The sequence below is a fragment of the Ylistrum balloti genome, unplaced genomic scaffold, assembly GCF_031769215.1.
Source record: "Ylistrum balloti isolate Yb309-2 unplaced genomic scaffold, AGI_CSIRO_Ybal_v1 Utg371604, whole genome shotgun sequence".
Classification (NCBI taxonomy): domain Eukaryota; kingdom Metazoa; phylum Mollusca; class Bivalvia; order Pectinida; family Pectinidae; genus Ylistrum; species Ylistrum balloti.
Window position 1 is genome coordinate 191,430 of NW_026782823.1, and position 19,336 is coordinate 210,765.

General features: G+C 34.4%; 1 protein-coding gene across 1 annotated transcript; it reads right to left on the minus strand.

Annotated features, from left to right (window-relative positions):
* Window positions 1-3,267: 3,267 nt before the first annotated feature.
* Window positions 3,268-14,527, minus strand: LOC132563133 (Rieske domain-containing protein-like). The gene is made up of 3 exons (XM_060227892.1): window positions 14,089-14,527; window positions 3,943-4,058; window positions 3,268-3,360 (listed from the first exon to the last, which is right to left on the minus strand). The coding sequence occupies exons 1-3, from the start codon at window positions 14,525-14,527 to the stop codon at window positions 3,268-3,270; spliced, it is 648 nt and encodes a 215-aa protein (XP_060083875.1).
* Between the last annotated feature and the right edge of the window lie 4,809 nt (window positions 14,528-19,336).

Consider the following 19,336-nt stretch of genomic DNA (forward strand, 5'->3'; position numbering starts at 1 on the left):
ACCCCCAAAATTCAATAAATTTATTTTTTAATATTGAATGATTTCTTCTGATCCGTGTCAACATATTGGTTCATGTGATACCACAATGTCAACACGCAATTATAGAAAAAAATTAACGTTTTTAGATACTCCATCACTTTCACATACCCCTGTACATAACTAGAATCTATCACAATATCAACACAAATTCCCGAAATGCACAGCGTCTTCCCGCGAGATCATAACACAATAAAGTCTATATTAACACGGACAAAATGTAATCTCAATTAACTCTGTCTGACCACACCACGATATAAATTTACAGCAATCAAAGATATTTCAGAGCTGTTCTACAATATCAACATACATAACAATGTATCCAATCAAAATATCACAGAGTGAAAATATCAACACAAAAACATCACAAACAATACCTCATTTAAACATTAAGAATGAATAAATGCTGGTTGAGAACCAAGACACACTTATATGATGAAGCCACTTCCGGTGAGCTCGAGTTTCTATCACATGGGAAATGAGTACCAAACATACCACATTTCATTCGTCACAGTAGAATACATTTAGACAATATATATTCATATGTATTACATTATTTAGTCTTAGAATGAACTTCGCTCGCTACACCCTGTACATGTATATCGAAAGAACAGCCAATTATCTTCAAAGACAAGAAACTACTAACATGTCAACACAATCATAATCCAAACTCTGATTCAATAAAACTAGGACAAAAAAAAAAAAAAAAAAAAACAAGAAAATACCAACATGTCAACACAATCATAATCCAAACGGAAATTCAATATAAGTAGGACAAATTTTGAACAAAAGAAAATAAGACCATGTGTTCAGGAAGAAAAGACAATGACATTGTCACCCAGTTTATTCTATCAGTGAAATAAACATTACATTATTTTTGACTGTTAGATAACTGTTCTCGTTGAAGATGGACTATTTTTATAACGTATCAAGTGGATTTGTCCTTTCTATAGGTAATGAAAATTTCTGTGTAGTTCTTAATTCGGAAATTTTCATATCGTTGAATTTACATGTCATTTTCCAATAAAAAGAATCTGAAATCGGGAACACTTCAAAGATAGACACCAGCCACTAATCTGGATATATTACTACAACGGAACCAACATGGACAGCTCTCCTCCAGCTGTATAAGCGTGGTGCTTTTATTTCTTGTAAGCCAGTGTTATCTTTCTACTAATTAAAGACTCCATTTCTACTCTTAACGATGTTTCCAACCTACTGTCCAAACCTTTCTACATGGCTGTTCTTATCTTGATGAAAACATCAATACATTTATTGTAGAGTTGTAGATTAATTGGTGCTACACTCAATGTTGCCACAGATCTTGGTCTTTTCATCAATTGTCCGGTATGGAACGGCACAGATATGTTAATTTTCTGGGCAGTTTGTTTGCGCTGACCTACTGACCAAGTCTGAAGAACGATCTGTTATTTTGGTAGCTTTTATAAATTACAAATATGTAATCATAAGGAGTTTGATAGTCATATTTCCCTTTTTCTCCCATATTTCATCATTATAATTTATATCCTAATTGTTATGCAGATATTTAGATTTATCTTTGTGTTCTTTTAATAAGTTTATGCGTATTGTGTTTTTCCAAGGAGCTGGCTTTCATAGAGTTTGTCTGTTACCCATTTCCTTTTGTAGTAAGATCCCCGTTATAGAATTTTTCCCTGATAAAAACCTATTTTAATTCCCTTCTGTTAATTTTGCCATTTCTGGATAACATCATTCCTGCTTTTCAAACCTAGGGTGTTTATTTATCACAGTGTATTCGATAGTCAAGGGCCTGTTCCCATTATCACGATTTGCGTGCAACTGCCAAACTCTAATAACGTTCGTTTTCAAGAGATTAAGCTGATGAAAATTATTGAGACGGTTTATCATCGTCATACTGATATTGTTTTTTTTTTTTATACCTTTATCATTTTGATATTTTATTTCCCTGTTGGAAATGAAGCTGGACGTGTTTGATGCTCGTTAGTTTATCTATTGGTTCTGATTTTGTATACATTGTTCTCATCTGAGAACGTGACATTACTTACTTGCGTTGACCAAGATTTACATTGCAGGTGTCATCGATAAAGCATTTGACGCTTATTCTTTCGGAACACCTTGTTTCTCATTCAGTCTCGGTGTAAGTCTTCCTTTTTACGTATTTTGCCCAAGTTAAATTGAATTTGCGTTTGGATTACGATTCTGTTGAGATATTGCCTTTCTTATTTTCTTGTTGTTTTTTATTTAATTTCGCAGATCATACATCTGGAGTATATATTTGGTTCCAAGGTTTTGTATGACCAAGTCATCCTGGTGACAATAACAAGGAGTTATTATGTCTATGATATATAGAAAACAGACGGTTACAGTCGTACAATACAAGGTCTAATTCGGCGAATGTTAGGGGAGACGATTCGGAAAGGTAAAAAAAAGCTCATAATCTTCGTCCTTCTGGCCGTAGCCGACATAAACAATCTTAACTTGCACTATACTTACCATGTAATCTGTGGCTCAAAACGGTATACAACGTGGTTTCTTTTGTTTACTTAAGACATGCACTCGCTATGAAAATATTCACTGATGGAATATTCACATATTTTATGTCTAAAGCTTATCATACAGTACATTAACGTGGTTTTTAATGTTTGTAACATGAGTAGAATACTTCAAAGTTCAGGTCAAAAAGTGATTCGGTCAGGACAGGCCTATGGCATTAACGGATGAGGCTTTATCTAACAGTTATTATGGACAGAAAAAATTGAAGAATTAAATTATCGTATGCTGTCTTACTATATATTCGAGTAAAAAGGTATTTCTGTGAAGGCAATAAAATATTTCATTGTTAAAAGATATTAAAACATTGCTTAGAAATGAATCAATTATATACTAATGGAAACTATGGAAACCCGGTGTAGAAGTAATTCAATTGTACATTAAATTATACATCAGTACTTCAAGCTATGGAAACCTAAAGCAGAAGTATCATACATTATACATCATATCCCTATTCCTTTTTTAAACTATTTCTTCTAAAAAATATTTTTCGATGCATGTTCAATGTTGTAAGAATTTAATACACATTCTCTATTTCAAGTTTTTGTGACTTCATTACATGCGTTTGGTTTTCGCCTTTTTCCAGAATGATATTTTCAATTGCATTCCGTTTCCCAGTGAATCGCAATTGTCCTCTTTGTCTGTGTGACTTCGTTTGTGAACTGTAAGAGGAATATATAGCTACTCCAATTTGTTGAAGGGCGTCGTAGAAAGGTCGGTGTCGTAAAGGACATATACTAACCCTTCCTCTACCTTTACTTTAAAAATCTCTTGCTGAAATAAAAAAGGTACATAAATTTCATTTCCGTTCAGTTGACAAAGACGTAAAGAATGACATGAAAACAAGTATGTAATTATTACTAATACGCCAACAAAAAAACCCAAAAAGAGTGTTTTTGAACAATGTGAAATTGACGAATGTGACATAAAAAAATCGTCTTTCATTGTTTTGGTTAGATAACGACATCTTTTCAACATACGTTTGTATCACGACATGCGATTGTATCACGACATGCGATTGTCGTCAACGAAAAATACTACAATTACTGTATTTGTCTTCGCCTTTAGAGGAGGACTTGGTTCGGTTTCCTCAAGTTCTGTCCATCACAATAGCAGTTTCCTATATTGATCTTTTCAAAAGTTGGTTCAATTTGATTTATCCGTTTTCAAAGAAAAGAATTTTATATATTTCTCGATTTCTGTGCTACATTCAAACCATTTTCAAGAAAAATTGACAAAAATGAAAGCATGTTTTTTTTTTCTTTTTTCACTAGGCGAGACTCCACTCTAAGTTATTAAACCATTTCATTTCCACGTTAATTACATTACTTAATGTAAGAAGTCCCATAAACAAACCTTCATTCCAAGGTTATTCTTCCCAGTCTCAAGATCAAACATGTAAGAATGCCATGGGCACATCACGTGAGCACGTCCATTTAAGTCTTCAATATCTCCTTCAAAGAGCGGGCCACCTGTTTGTAGATTAATAAGAAGAGAAGTTGTGCTGTGCTGAAGGTTTATCTTGAAAATCTCATTAGTGTTTAATCAATACGATCGGGGACGGTTTTATAACAATATGACAACATCTTGACTTACACAACACAATACCTGGGGATTTCGTCAATACCGACAAATAGTCCAATCAATATCTGATGTGAGTTAATAATATTGCATACATATTTAGATGTTGGACTCTTCAAACAAAGTGCATTGTTGAACTTAATTTTTACAAGAAAAAAAATCTTCTATCCAGAATTATCACGTGAACTTGTCAAACATACTACAACCTCCAGTCATCAGGGAAAATTATACAGGATTGTCAATACATCAGGACAAAATATAAAATATATATAACACATTGTCAATCCATCAGGACAAAACATTACACATTGTCAAGACATCAGGACAAATATATAACATTGTCAATACATCAGGACAAAATATATAACACTGTCAATATATCAGGACAAATATATAACATTGTCAATACATCAGGACAAAATATATAACACTGTCAATATATCAGGACAAATATATAACATTGTCAATACATCAGGACAAAATATATAACACTGTCAATACATCAGGACAAAATATATAACACTGTCAATACATCAGGACAAAATATATAACACTGTCAATACATCAGGACAAATATATAACATTGTCAAGACATCAGGACAAATATATAACATTGTCAAGACATCAGGACAAATATACAACATTGTCAATACATCAGGACAAATATACAACATTGTCAATACATCAGGACAAAATATATAACACTGTCAATACATCAGGACAAAATATATAACACTGTCAATACATCAGGACAAAATATATAACACTGTCAATACATCAGGACAAATATACAACATTGTCAATACATCAGGACAAATATACAACATTGTCAATACATCAGGACAAATATACAACATTGTCAATACATCAGGACAAATATACAACATTGTCAATACATCAGGACAAATATACAACATTGTCAATACATCAGGACAAATATACAACATTGTCAATACATCACAACAAAATATTCCATATTGTCAAGAAATCACGACAACATATTTCACACCGCCAAATCTTCTGGACAAAATATTCCATATTGTCAAGAAATCACGACAACATATTTCACACCGCCAAATCTTCTGGACAAAATATTCCATATTGTCAAGAAATCACGACAACATATTTCACACCGCCAAATCTTCTGGACAAAATATTCCATATTGTCAAGAAATCAGAACAAAATAAAGATTGAAATTTGTCTTTATTATTACTAGAATTTTACTAGTAAATTTAATAAGCAAACGAATTTTATTTCTGAAAGTGAAGAGAAACAGTTTTCCGGGTCAATTTCATATTCAATGGGATTTTAATCCAAAAATTTAAAATTGAACACCTCAGAAATAAAACTCATGATATCAGAAAACGAACCTCTTACTAAGGCATGAACACAGCTGAAGTAATTATCAGGGACAATGACACGTATTTGGTAGTCAGATGTCAGATGACCACGGGTCATATGCCCTACATGGTTCAGTGTTATTCATATATTACTCTTAAAAAATATGGCAAGGCTTGCAGAAAAATGTACCCGGCCGCTGCGCCCAGGTTTAACGGCGTGTGATGAAGACAGAGATCATAAAACACAGTGACGTCAATACGCAAAATGACGCATTTAATCAACAAAAAGTATTTAAGTTGCAAAAAGAACATACATTTTCAGCTGTGTCTCAATTGATTCTCGCCATTTTCTATGTACAATGTACACTAGCATAAGGAAACACTATGGATCTGTAGCGTCAATGAAAAAAACAGGATCAAATTTTGTCCTGGAGGAAAACATTGACGCGTTAAAAACCCTATTTAACTATGTCTCGCCTGCTACCTGATAGTGTCTGCATATAACAATACCATACACCTGTCATAACAAATCTTTTCAGACATAAGACACGAGCTTCAAGCCTTTTTAATCACGTACACTTTGTATGGTAGAGCAATATTGATTGCATGGATGGTAAAACAGCCTCGATAACAACAGACTAAACCTTGTCTGTCAGGAAGATATCGACCATCTACAGGAGCCATTACCTTCAGTATTCATCTATCACATCAATGACGTCATACAACTTATTTTGTCGATTCTGGTTGACAAACTTCTCTTATTTCCCCAATTAGTAGTCCAGGTTGTTAAGTTGGTATTACGAGGTTGTATGATAGAGGCCTAGATTTATAGAGCGGATGTTTTCAGCAGAGGTCAATGGAGGTCAATTTCTGATTACGACTAGTCGTGTTATTTTGTAAAACTCACACAAGGTTTGATTATGTCGATTTGTCGAAATAACTAAAAAGATAGATAAAACTGATGTTGATAAAATGAGGAATTCTTCATCGAATTTTATCCGTCATTTTTATCTAGATTTGCGATCATCGCCTATATTTCTCTTTTTCTACTTAATTTCGTGTCTTATTTAAAGAGAAAACAATTTTAAAGATTATATACGTTTCCTGAAATATCAAAGCAGTATATGACATGCGACTTATTGCTCAAATCTAGAAACGAAATAAAAGCGAAACGAAATAAAAACGAAATGATATTGATTGTTGTTTCGTAACGTAGCTTTTCTAAACACCACGTTCATTGGAGTAAAAGAAAATGAGAGATTCTAGAAAATATGACATCCTCGTCTATAGTTCCTTGTACTATTTAGAGTTTTTTTTTTTAATTTTATTTTTTCTTCTTTTTCCATAATCAGTCGCCGTTGTGTCGACATTATAATAAGACCTCCATTGATATGTGTGTGTAGTTTGATCGTCTTAGATCGTTAAATTAAGGGAAAGTTGTCATAACGAAACCATCTAAAGCTTCCAACAAAGCAGTTTAGCCTAAATTTCCTGTGACTGCCAAAGGGCCGTGAAACTATAGTCAAGTCAACCAAATGACTAAACTGCCTTAGGTAATGGTCATGCATCCATCATTTCAAAACTGCAACGTGAATTAAGTCAAAACAGAGATATTACTACTCTGTCTATTTAATTCTAAATACATACACTACCCGTGAACATATACTGTGTACGTATGGTTATTGTTGTTATCGCTCAAGCGTGTCGACGTGAGAACATTACACAAACTATACAAACAGAATACCATGAATTATTTTTTTATGAAATACAACACCAAGGAATAGAATATCACAAGATGTTGTTGAGTACGTGCATGTAGTTTCAAATTGACTTTTACAACGTTGGCTGTTTAAAACATCTGTTCTATGGCATTTAAAGCCGAAATTAAGTGACTCTTTTATTCCTAACTTAAACTTTGGTCAAAATAAATACCAACAGCCATACGGGGAGATGTTATAACAATAGTACTTTAAAAAGAATATACAATAAATTTCCTAAATTTCAAAATCTTAATTATTAAATGATACAGAAAGATTACCAAGTACATGTGTATATTCTGAACCGTGTCACTATTCCCATGAATTAAAACGTGGCAAGCAGTTTACAGCAAATCTCAGGGGCAAAAAGTCTACCAACAGTGTATGGCTCTACCACACGCAATCTCAAAGGACTGCGCAACAGACACACAAACTGTGATCAGCATCGTTCAGCACAAATCGACCATTAGATAAAGTCATGACAAATGATGACTGATACCACATCATACATATGGGTCGTCTTTCTGAGTTTGTCAGTGATGCTTGGGGCTCGAAGTGTTGAATTTTCACGGCGATTACGTCAAAGAGGGAGACTGGTGCTGTTGAGATAATAACACTGGCCACTGAATGACCTTAAGTTTAAATTACGGGCTAACGACCACCGCCACGCGCACCTGTGTATTAATCACCTGTACAGCACGCATGCGTTCTGATTGATATAGACAGGTGTCCAGTGTTTAGTGCGAGTAATAACAGCCCTACAAACAACGACGACAAACAAAGCGACAGGAGAATTACTTAACAGATCATTATCTGCATCAGGAAGCGATTTGTAAGACATAACATTGCCTTGACGACATCAAATGACGAGGTTCTAAATATGCTTATTTCAGTGTATATCTAATTACCATTTTTCATAAGTATATAACACACCAAGCATTAATATCGGTACGCTCCCAGCTTGATATCCTTATCTGTATTTCACTTTGTCTTTGTCTCCTCTGTTTCATTATGGCATTTCTCAGACTTTGAGTAAAACACATGATTAGCGATTCTAAAAGAATGTTGAGTATTTAATTCTATTATCCTGTTATACTGTTATAAAATAGTTAAAAATCTAACACAAAATGTATGGTAAAATTTGATCAGTCCATACAAATATCTACAGATCTAAAACAAAATGTATGGTAAGATTTGATCAGTCCATACAAATACCTACAGATCTAAAACAAAATGTATGGTAAGATTTGATCAGTCCATACAAATATCTACAGATCTAAAACAAAATGTATGGTAAGATTTGATCAGTCCATACAAATATCTACAGATCTAAAACAAAATGTATGGTACGATTTGATCAATCCATACAAATATCTACAGATCTAAAACAAAATGTATGGTAAGATTTGATCAGTCCATACAAATAGATCTAAACAAAACTTGCTTATAATGTAAAGGATAATTTGCATACCATGGTGATAGCATTGAGAAATATGTTATTTCTGTGTGTGACGTGAAGCTGGACGTGTTTGATGCTCGTTCGTTTGTCTAAAGGTTCTGTTGTTGTATACCTTGCTCTCATCTCAGAACGTGACATTACTTATTTGGATTGATCAAGGATTACATGGCGAGTGTCATCGATGGAACAGAAGACGTTTGATTTTCCGGAACATCTGGTCTTATTCCCTTGGTAAATCTTTCGTTTGTTCATAGATTTGCCCCAGCGTTATTGAATTTAGTTTAGATTATACAGTGAAACCGAACCTAACGACCACCTCAAAATTCATTCATTCATTTATTAACTTTAGGCGTTACAGCCCATCAGTACATGTACATAGATAATACAAAATAATCAAATACATTTGAAGGCATAGCTGTGTAAGAATAATAACGTACAACGCCAATAGTATCAACAAAAGTAAGTACTTATACAAAGGGAGCAAGAAAAACAGGTTATTATGATTTATATGTCATATTGCGCACAGCATTGCAATTTAAATCGACAATTTGTATACCTTATACTACACATAGGAAATACATGTAAATAGTAGCAAAACAGATCTAGACTGGCCGGACAAACCTATTGAAAAAGTCGGAGAGACGGACAGTAGTCAGACGGATAAAAAATGCAATACAATTATACAATTATGCAATTATACGCTTGTGTGCTTCTATCATAAACTTACCTAGCAAAATTTAATTCCTTTAGGTTCTGAGAATTCAAAAGAACGACCATTTTGAAAACTGATGGCTTACGCCAAAAATAACTCTTAATGTACTTTTTCCTCAGGTCTGCATAACTCTGGCAAACAAGGAGAAAATGAAATTTATCTTCTATATCCATAGAATTACAATTTAAACAAGGTCGAAGACGCTTATATATATTTCTGTATCTACCAGACTCTATGGCCAGGTTATGAGAAGCAAGACGAAATTTGGTTATCATAATTCTTCTTTGTTTAGGTAAGGATTTTGTTAAATAAAATTGCAAAGTTACCTTATCAACAATATGCCTACACAGATAACATTTGCTAGTAATTTGCATAGAATTAAACAACATTTGATTATCCTGATCTTCTATTCTCTGTTTAATACTAGTGAGAAGAATAACATCGGAGGGCGACTGCCTTATCCACACGTATCCAAATCCTAGTTCAAATAACTTCTGCTTAATATGAACAAGCCAAGTATGTTTTTGATTGTCTTTCTCTGCATCTATATACAGAAAATTATACGCCTCTTTTAAAATGCAATTATCAGTCTTTAACAATTTAAACCAGTATTTGTACATTCTATACAATTGTGTGTTAACAAGAGGCAGTTGTCCTAGTTCAGTGTAAACCATAGCATTACAAGTAGACTTCATAACACCAAGCAGATTTTTACAAAACTCCAGATGTATTTTTTCCAACTCAGTCGCTTTGAGGCTACCCCAAACTTCACATGCATAAAAAAGAATACTTCCAACGTAAGTATCAAAAAGATGTAACTTAGTTTTAACATTTAGATTCAAAGAATTACATTTGGTACGAAGACAAAAAATTGCTTTACGTCCTTGATCAACAACGTGCTTAATCATGCAACTAAATTTATTATTAAAACGAAAAAGAGTGCCCAAATAACAAAACTGGTCAACAATATCAATACTTTCCCCTTTGTATGTCCAACACTCATTTTCTTTGACAATACCTCCATTTCGGAAAACGACAATGTTTGTTTTCTCTGTATTAACAATTAGTTTCCAATTATCAGCATAAGAACTTAAATTATTCAACAAGTTTTGTAATCCTTCAACCGTTTCGGAAAATAAAGCCAAGTCATCTGCATATAGAAGGAGAAAAAGACTGAGATCACCAAAATCGTAACTAGTCGCGCCCTTCTCAATAAAACTTTGTTCGAAATCATTAATGTAACAGAGGTGATAAAATTTCCCCTTGCATCAATCCGACATTATCAGGGAAATAATCTGAACACTTTCCCTTTAACAAAACGCAAGATTTTACTGAGTTATATAAAAAATTTAATTTAAAATCTACAAAACAACAGTATAACCCTTTTTTATTGGACAATGTTTAAGAAATAATCGTATGCAACTCAAAAATAACATCAATCGTACTTACACCAGGTCTGAATCCAAATTGTGCATCTGTAAGAATGTTGTGTCTTATACACACACCTAGCAGTCTACTGTTTAGAATAGACGTGAACAATTTGCATAAACAACTAATTAGACTAATACCACGAAAATTATTAGGATCTGTACGATCACCTTTCTTATGAACTGGTACAATCACAGCAGTAGACCAATCAAACGGAAAACAACCTGAACTTAAGATGTTGTTAAATAAAGTTTGAAGCAGTGGTAACAGAAAATTTCTGCCTTCAATAAAACATTCATTCAGTAAACAATCTTGACCATGTGATTTGCCACGTTTCAGTTTCTTTATTGTAGAAAGTATTTCATCAGTAGAAAAATATGAATCTAACTCTTCAAATATTACCATATTATCAGCGACACTTTCGTATTCAAGTGAGGGGTTTGAAGCAACCCTATTGTTAATATTAGCAATACTATTAAAATGGTCAAATAATTAGTTCAATGACATTTGGGGTGTTCAGTTACAGTTACTTTTTAAAACCTTTTGTAAAAATATTTAGGATTATATTTACGCAAATATTCCAACATATCACCCTCATAAATCATGTATTGACTTTTCAACTTTCTTTCTAACACTTTATAACGTTTCTTCTTTGCAATTAAAACCTCGTGCGTGGTAGAATTCTTATTTTTATTAAAATTACTCAAAGCATTTAAATATTGCCTACGTAAGAATTTAACTTCACCGTTAAACCATGGTTTGTCTTCACGTTTTGAGTGGTTAGCTCGCCCACAAACAGCTTTGTCAAAAACATTTACAGAAACAGTTTTCTTGAAAAATGGCTCCATAATTTCTTGTAACTGGTTTGTAAAATTCATAACACTACCATCAATAGTTTCCTGGTTGAGTTCGCCACTAATTTGAATGTGCTCCTTGGGGCTATCTGAATTTATATTCAATGCCTCTAAAAACTGATGTTTGAAATTGTCATCCCAAGTAAATTTAAACCTGAAATTTTCTACAGATTCAGCATGATCTTCATCACCTTTTGTCACTTTCAAAATATTGGAAAAAAGTTGTACATGTAAAGGAGCATGATCAGAAAATTCTGTAAAATTACACACAAGAAATTTTTTAACTGTAGGAAATAATGCAAAAGGCATCAAAAGGTAATCAATTACACTCATACCATTATATCCACAAAATTACGACAGCCCCGCTTCTACGGGGAATTCTTCTTCAGTCCCGTTTTTTTCATTATCTATTTTTGTATTGGTCGCTTCAGTATTACGACCATCCCGCTATTCCGTATTACGACCACTTCTTACAGTCCCAACGACCACTTATTAACGATAATTGACCTCACAAATACGACCAAGCTCTGACCAGTGATTATAGTTTACCTGGAGGGCAGTGGACCGCAATCATGTGTGTCGATCTCGACGATTGTTTTCGTCACGAGTTACCGACCCTGTCACCAGGTGGCGTTTTTATTATATTACGGATATTGACATGTTGGTGTTTTCTTGTTGTTTCTTGTTATAACTCTCGCGAAATGTTTCTGTTGAAAGTCATGCATATTTTTGAGGGTAGAAATTTGTGTATTTTCACAAATATATTTAATAAGGGACGTATTTTAAGGAAATTGTGAAATGGACAATCTCGACCTTTTTTGTTTTGAGTAAGTTTGTTTTAAAGATGTTTTTCTCTCTCTTTTTGTGTTGTCGTTAATGTTGCCTTTGAAGCAATAGCAGTCTTAATGAAATTCTATTTCAGAAATAATCTGTGTCTTAATTCTTAAAATAATTCCAATATGTGCTGATGAGTTTTATAAACATATTTTAAAAAAGGGAGGGAATTTCGCAATGGCAACGAAAAACAAGCTTCAAACTGGATGGAAGGACAAAACAAATAACGCGAAGGCTGTCCTTGGGGGATCATTAAGATAGTCAGAAAAATCTTTAAAATAGATTTTCTGCCATTTGACGGAAACCGCCATAGAAATCAAGGAACCTCCCGAGAATGTCAAAATGGGAAAACGTAGTGAAAATGAAACTCTAACGAGGGTTCAAAATATTCAACTTCAGATTTCCAATATAGGTCATAATGGCGAGCGAAAAGCATTATGATTTTGCGTCCTTGTCACAGTATAACCGTATGGCAACGGTGACATGTTTGTAGTGCTATTACACTGAAATATTGACCATTCATGGTGGTTTCCTTTCCCGGTCGTAATATATCAACAAAGGCTAACAATTCTGTACAAAAGTCACACAGATTGTAATGAATTCCGTCAACCCGTCGTCCTTATATTAATGATCGGCTGCCACTAAAACGTTTGGTGGTAATTTCAAAGCTGCCTTATCCGTTCAGTAATAATGTATCTCGTTATTTTGATATTTGTTTGCATAAATATCAATATCTGGTTATCAACATGCTTAGTGTACTACATCAACACACAAGAACACCGAAGCATCAACACAAAACAACGTCGACAGACATACCGCACTAGATATATATGTATGTCTGACAATAACCTTACCGACTTTACACACATATACACACAAATATGTAATATGTATAGATATATATGTATGTCTGACTATAACCTTACCGACTTTACACACATATACACACAAATATGTAATATGTATAGATATATATGTATGTCTGACAATAACCTTACCGACTTTACACACATATACACACAAATATGTAATATGTATAGATATATATGTATGTCTGACAATAACCTTACCGACTTTACACACATATACACACAAATATGTAATATGTATAGATATATATGTATGTCTGACAATAACCTTACCGACTTTACACACATATACACACAAATATGTAATATGTATAGATATATATGTATGTCTGACAATAACCTTACCGACTTTACACACATATACACACAAATATGTAATATGTATAGATATATATGTATGTCTGACTATAACCTTACCGACTTTACACACATATACACACAAATATGTAATATGTATAGATATATATGTATGTCTGACAATAACCTTACCGACTTTACACACATATACACACAAATATGTAATATGTATAGATATATATGTATGTCTGACAATAACCTTACCGACTTTACATATATTAAATAGGATAACCATGAACAACCACATTTACAAACCTCTTCATTATCATAAACAGAACAATAGAGGAAATTTTAGAAGCAGCTATCTTACCCATGTGTCCACACCACGCACCCATAGCATAGAATGTTCCACGGTTATAAAAAAGACCCAGGTCACTTCGTCCTCCAGCTTTAGAGTACAACCGCTGACAATGAAACCGTACCAAATCAGAAACGGCCCCAACTTCCTGCCACGTTTTCTGACCGGAAATGTCGTCATCTTCCGAGGAAAAGTTTTCAGATACAGTCAACTGAACCCTTTGAAGGTCCTCATACTGAACAGAGGCTCCACAATACGTTTGTCGTCTCTGTGGAATCGGATGGCCGACGTGGACGACATTCTTTGATTCCGAATGTCGGGAATTAGAAGGTCCGAATGGTTCCGTTATCCGCCGAGATTTTCGTGGCTCCGTGATATGACGAGTTGGGGTTGGTTCAGACACATTTCGTAATCCGACTGGTTCCGTAATCTGAATTGGCAAGTCCGTCATGTTGACACTGTTTAATTGTAATGAGTTTTAGTCAAATTATTCAGAAGTTGAATCGCGTGTAACACATGTCCGGGAGATTTTTCCCGGGACAATTGTTCTTTAATTAGTTTTGCCTATATGCAGAGTGTCTTTACGTGAGCCATCAAAAATGTTTCAAACTTTTTAATGACGGTTTTAGTACCAATGTTGAAAACTATAACTAATATCAAATATCTAGGACTCAAAGTTAACCCAGACAGGGTTGAGCGAGAGTATGGTGTATTTCTCAACGATTTCACAGTGACCTATTTAACAAAGGTCCAATTCTACAGTCAGCACCTGAAGTACAGGTTCAGTGTAATGTTACTATATATAGCATCATAATACACTTCCAAAGTTAAAACATGATCATCCAATATCGTACAGCTTGATGTAATAAATCTGCCTTATAATTCACGTGTGTTGAACTTTCCCACTTGTTTGAGGTATCAGTTTAGTCTGATAGATACTTTAATTAACATTAATCCACACCTTGCCATTGATGTTGAACTCCTAACGGTGAATTTATGTCCCCTTTAGTGTCGTATTCCGTCTTCCTTGGAACTCTGTGACAAACGAAGGAAACTAATATAACTGTGTGCAGTCTCACTACTGACATAATTACTCTAGTAATAAATATCTGTTGCTTTAACAAAGGAACAAGAATTGCGGGACACCAACATGGTTGGTAACGTCTCGGTGTATCCGTGACGCACGCTTCTCGCTCCGATTGATTGTAGTTTCGTGGAGAACATTCAGACATCTCAGTAATTTAAAAGCTACTATCTTAGATGGCCTTTAATTTCCTCTGTGACCATAATTATCAACACAGAAATAAATACAAAAGAAACCAGGGAAAACGACACGGTAATATATGCTATACATCCGTAAGATCCCTTTTGCTAAAAGCCTTTGGTCAAGAAAGAAACTTTCGACAATCGAAAATACAGTTTTGTAACAGCAACAGCAATTGTAAAGTCCTTGTAAATACTTTGACACAGTACACGTGGATCGATTTGTAAGAACAAACATTGTATATGTGTGTCGAGCTGATCACTCCATGTTTACCGTTTCTTAATGGAACCAATGACGGGAATAAAGACAAAAAAAATAATGATAGAAAAAAACAGGACGCAGAAATAGGACATATGGGTCAATAGGAAATATAAAGCTACCGACAAAATTACAGGACACAAAAATATATATCAAAGCATAGAATAAAGGTCAGACAGTGTTAGAGTAGACCATAAAGAATATATAGATAGAATATAAGACAGAGATATACAGAGATAGATAGAATATAAGACAGAGATATACAGTGATAGATAGAATATAAGACAGAGATATACAGTGATAGATAGAATATAAGACAGTGATAGATAGAATATAAGACAGAGATATACAGAGATAGATAGAATATAAGACAGAGATATACAGTGATAGATAGAATATAAGACAGAGATATACAGTGATAGATAGAATATAAGACAGTGATAGATAGAATATAAGACAGAGATATACAGTGATAGATAGAATGTAGGACAGATATACAGTGATAGAGATATAGACAGAGATATACAGTGATAGATAGAATATAAGACAGAGATATACAGTGATAGATAGAATATAAGACAGAGATATACAGTGATAGATAGAATATAAGACAGAGATATACAGTGATAGATAGAATATAAGACAGATATATAATGATATAGAATGTAAGAGATATACAGTGATAGATAGAATATAAGACAGAGATATACAGTGATAGATAGAACATAAGACAGAGATATATAAGAAACCAGGGAAAGAGATATACAGAGATAGATAGAATATAAGACAGAGATATACAGAGATAGATAGAATATAAGACAGAGATATACAGTGATAGATAGAATATAAGACAGATATACAGTGATAGATAGAATATAAGACAGAGATATACAGTGATAGATAGAATATAAGACAGAGATATACAGTGATAGATAGAATATAAGACAGAGATATACAGTGATAGATAGAATGTAAGACAGATATACAGTGATAGATAGAATATAAGACAGAGATATACAGTGATAGATAGAATATAAGACAGAGATATACATAAGAAACCAGGGAAAGAGATATACAGTGATAGATAGAATATAAGACAGAGATATACAGTGATAGATAGAATATAAGACAGAGATATACAGTGATAGATAGAATATAAGACAGAGATATACAGTGATAGATAGAATATAAGACAGTGATAGATAGAATATAAGACAGATATACAGTGATAGATATGATTCACAGTCACCTGTTCTTACCTGACGATCAAGTTAACATTTCCTCTCAGTTCAGGCCGTTGCTGTATATGTGCCCAATCTGTGTCATTATTGCAGGAATCAAGGATTTGCGCTACGTCGGAAACCAGCTATTATTCCACGGAGGGAAAACTGGCTTTGCTATTCTAAATAACCATTTGATTAATGTAACGATATTTTTCACTGATTTTGCCGGTATATAAAGTGATATACCTGTATATCTAGCTAATCTGATAAAACCACTCCTCCAGAACAATCTTGATGAAAATCTGATCGATCATTTCAATATCGCCTGTTGACGGTTAAAGACAATTTTGTAACATTACAAGATCGATTAAGCGAATAGAAAATCTCCTTGTACACAGAATCATCAATCTGGTTTCATCACACACGTATTAGCTGTGTTTAGGGCCATCAACTAACGCATATAATCATGGCAACCTGTCCATGACGGCTTCTTCGTTATTCGTCAGTTATGTATTTCGTTTCCATAACAACGGTAAACGGGTGCTAACACATGTACATGCGCCGTGATCATCTGCTGGAATCGATGTTGAAGATAAAAGGTTTTCTGTGAACATCAACAGATCGTTCATCAAAGATAGTTGTTGTGAAAAATTCAATAGATTCAATGTGTAACAGTTACAATCTCGGGATTGCTTTATAGGTCGTCTGAACCGTTCACTGCCCCTGCGAAGACATCATCACCTGGACAACTTCCCACCCCCGGGATTGATTCACGACATTATCATTCGAACAACTTCCAATCCCCGTGATTGGCTCCAGACATCATCATTAGGACATATCTCCACCCCCGGGATTGGCCCTAGATATTGCCGTTGGGACAACTCCCTATCCACGGGATCGTCCCCAGACATCACCATTAGATCGACTCCCCACCCCAGGATTGGCCCTAGACATAAGCATTAGGACAAATTCCCATACCGGGATTTATACCAGACATCGTTATCCGGGGCAATACATTTCCGCGATATTGACTCCACGACTGAGTATCGGGGCAATACCTATCTCCGGTAGTGACTCCACGACTGAGTATCGGGGCAATACCTATCTCCGGTAGTGACTCCACGACTGAGTATCGGGGCAATACCTATCTCCGGTAGTGACTCCACGACTGAGTATCGGGGCAATACCTATCTCCGGTAGTGACTCCACGACTGAGTATCGGGGCAATACCTATCTCCGGTAGTGACTCCACGACTGAGGATCATTAGAAATGTATAGACTTTTTCAGTAGTAAATTTTCCTTTTTACTTGTCGAATTGATGTTCAACTCAGACCGTGCATGATTCCTTCTTTTAAAACTATGTGTTGAAACACTAAATTTTCGAAGTGATATGTTAACATAAATTCCCATAGCAACAAATCCTCCTTCCGGCGCTTGCCTCTATATAGTTTTAGTGAGTTATATTATTTGTATAATTCGCCCTCGCCGGAGACGCAAAATATTTGGGCTCGTCCACTGAAAGGTGAAAAGGCCGTAATGGTTGATGTAAAACCCTTAAGATTTGTTTTTTTTATTGATTAAATTAATTTTATTTTTAAACACCAAGATACTGTCAAACCCTTTATCTACCGATCAACATTGTAATGAAGTTCGCCTGTGGATCCACCCTATCTCTCGCTATATTTCCCGCCTTTATCTTAATAACATATATGTTGTAACATGGACTGGGTGTTGATTGAATGTCTAGAGTGCAAACTGGGTTTTAAGTACGGGACTGAAAGCTAAATGCTCTTCTTTCGTTACGAATCATTTTTCATAATTACAGTCTTCAGGTTTTGATTTAAACTACTTCAGACATCGTTGATAATTACTGACATTCGGTTACCTCATTTTGCACGTCTTCTTGTGCTGCTAGAATCATGATTTAGGTCGATGTGTACTTTCGTTAATTTCTTTTCGTTACGTTCTAATTTTGGATATTAATTTGCATGTAACACCACAAGACCAGTGGTCACGTGATTTTACTGTCGTTTAACATGGAGTTGGTTAAGTGTTTACATTGAATGGCCTGTATGCTGCTGTTGGGTATTATATCGAAGACTTACCTAGGTACATGTTCATGTAAAATTAAATATCGAGTCCACCCAAATCAATATGTGTGTGTAAGTCTTATTGGATAACGTGGGTTACATTCGTTCACTGTTCTTCAAATATAGCTATAAACTTGATGTATTTTACTATAGCTAAACAATCTCATGGTTTATCTCAATCATTCCTGATGAGCCGGATGGAAGCGTGAGAGATCTAAATGAGGAAAGCGGTAAATTAGACCCAGTGATTGCTGGTAAACTTATTAAACAAACTGTGTATACGTCAGCACTCTATGGTTGTGAGTTTGGGTTTTAATTAGGAATGACGTCCTGATTTTAGAGAGAACACATAGATTAATTATAACAGCAATTCAGGGATTTCATAACAGAACTTGCACTGACATTGTGTTGTGGCCTACTTATT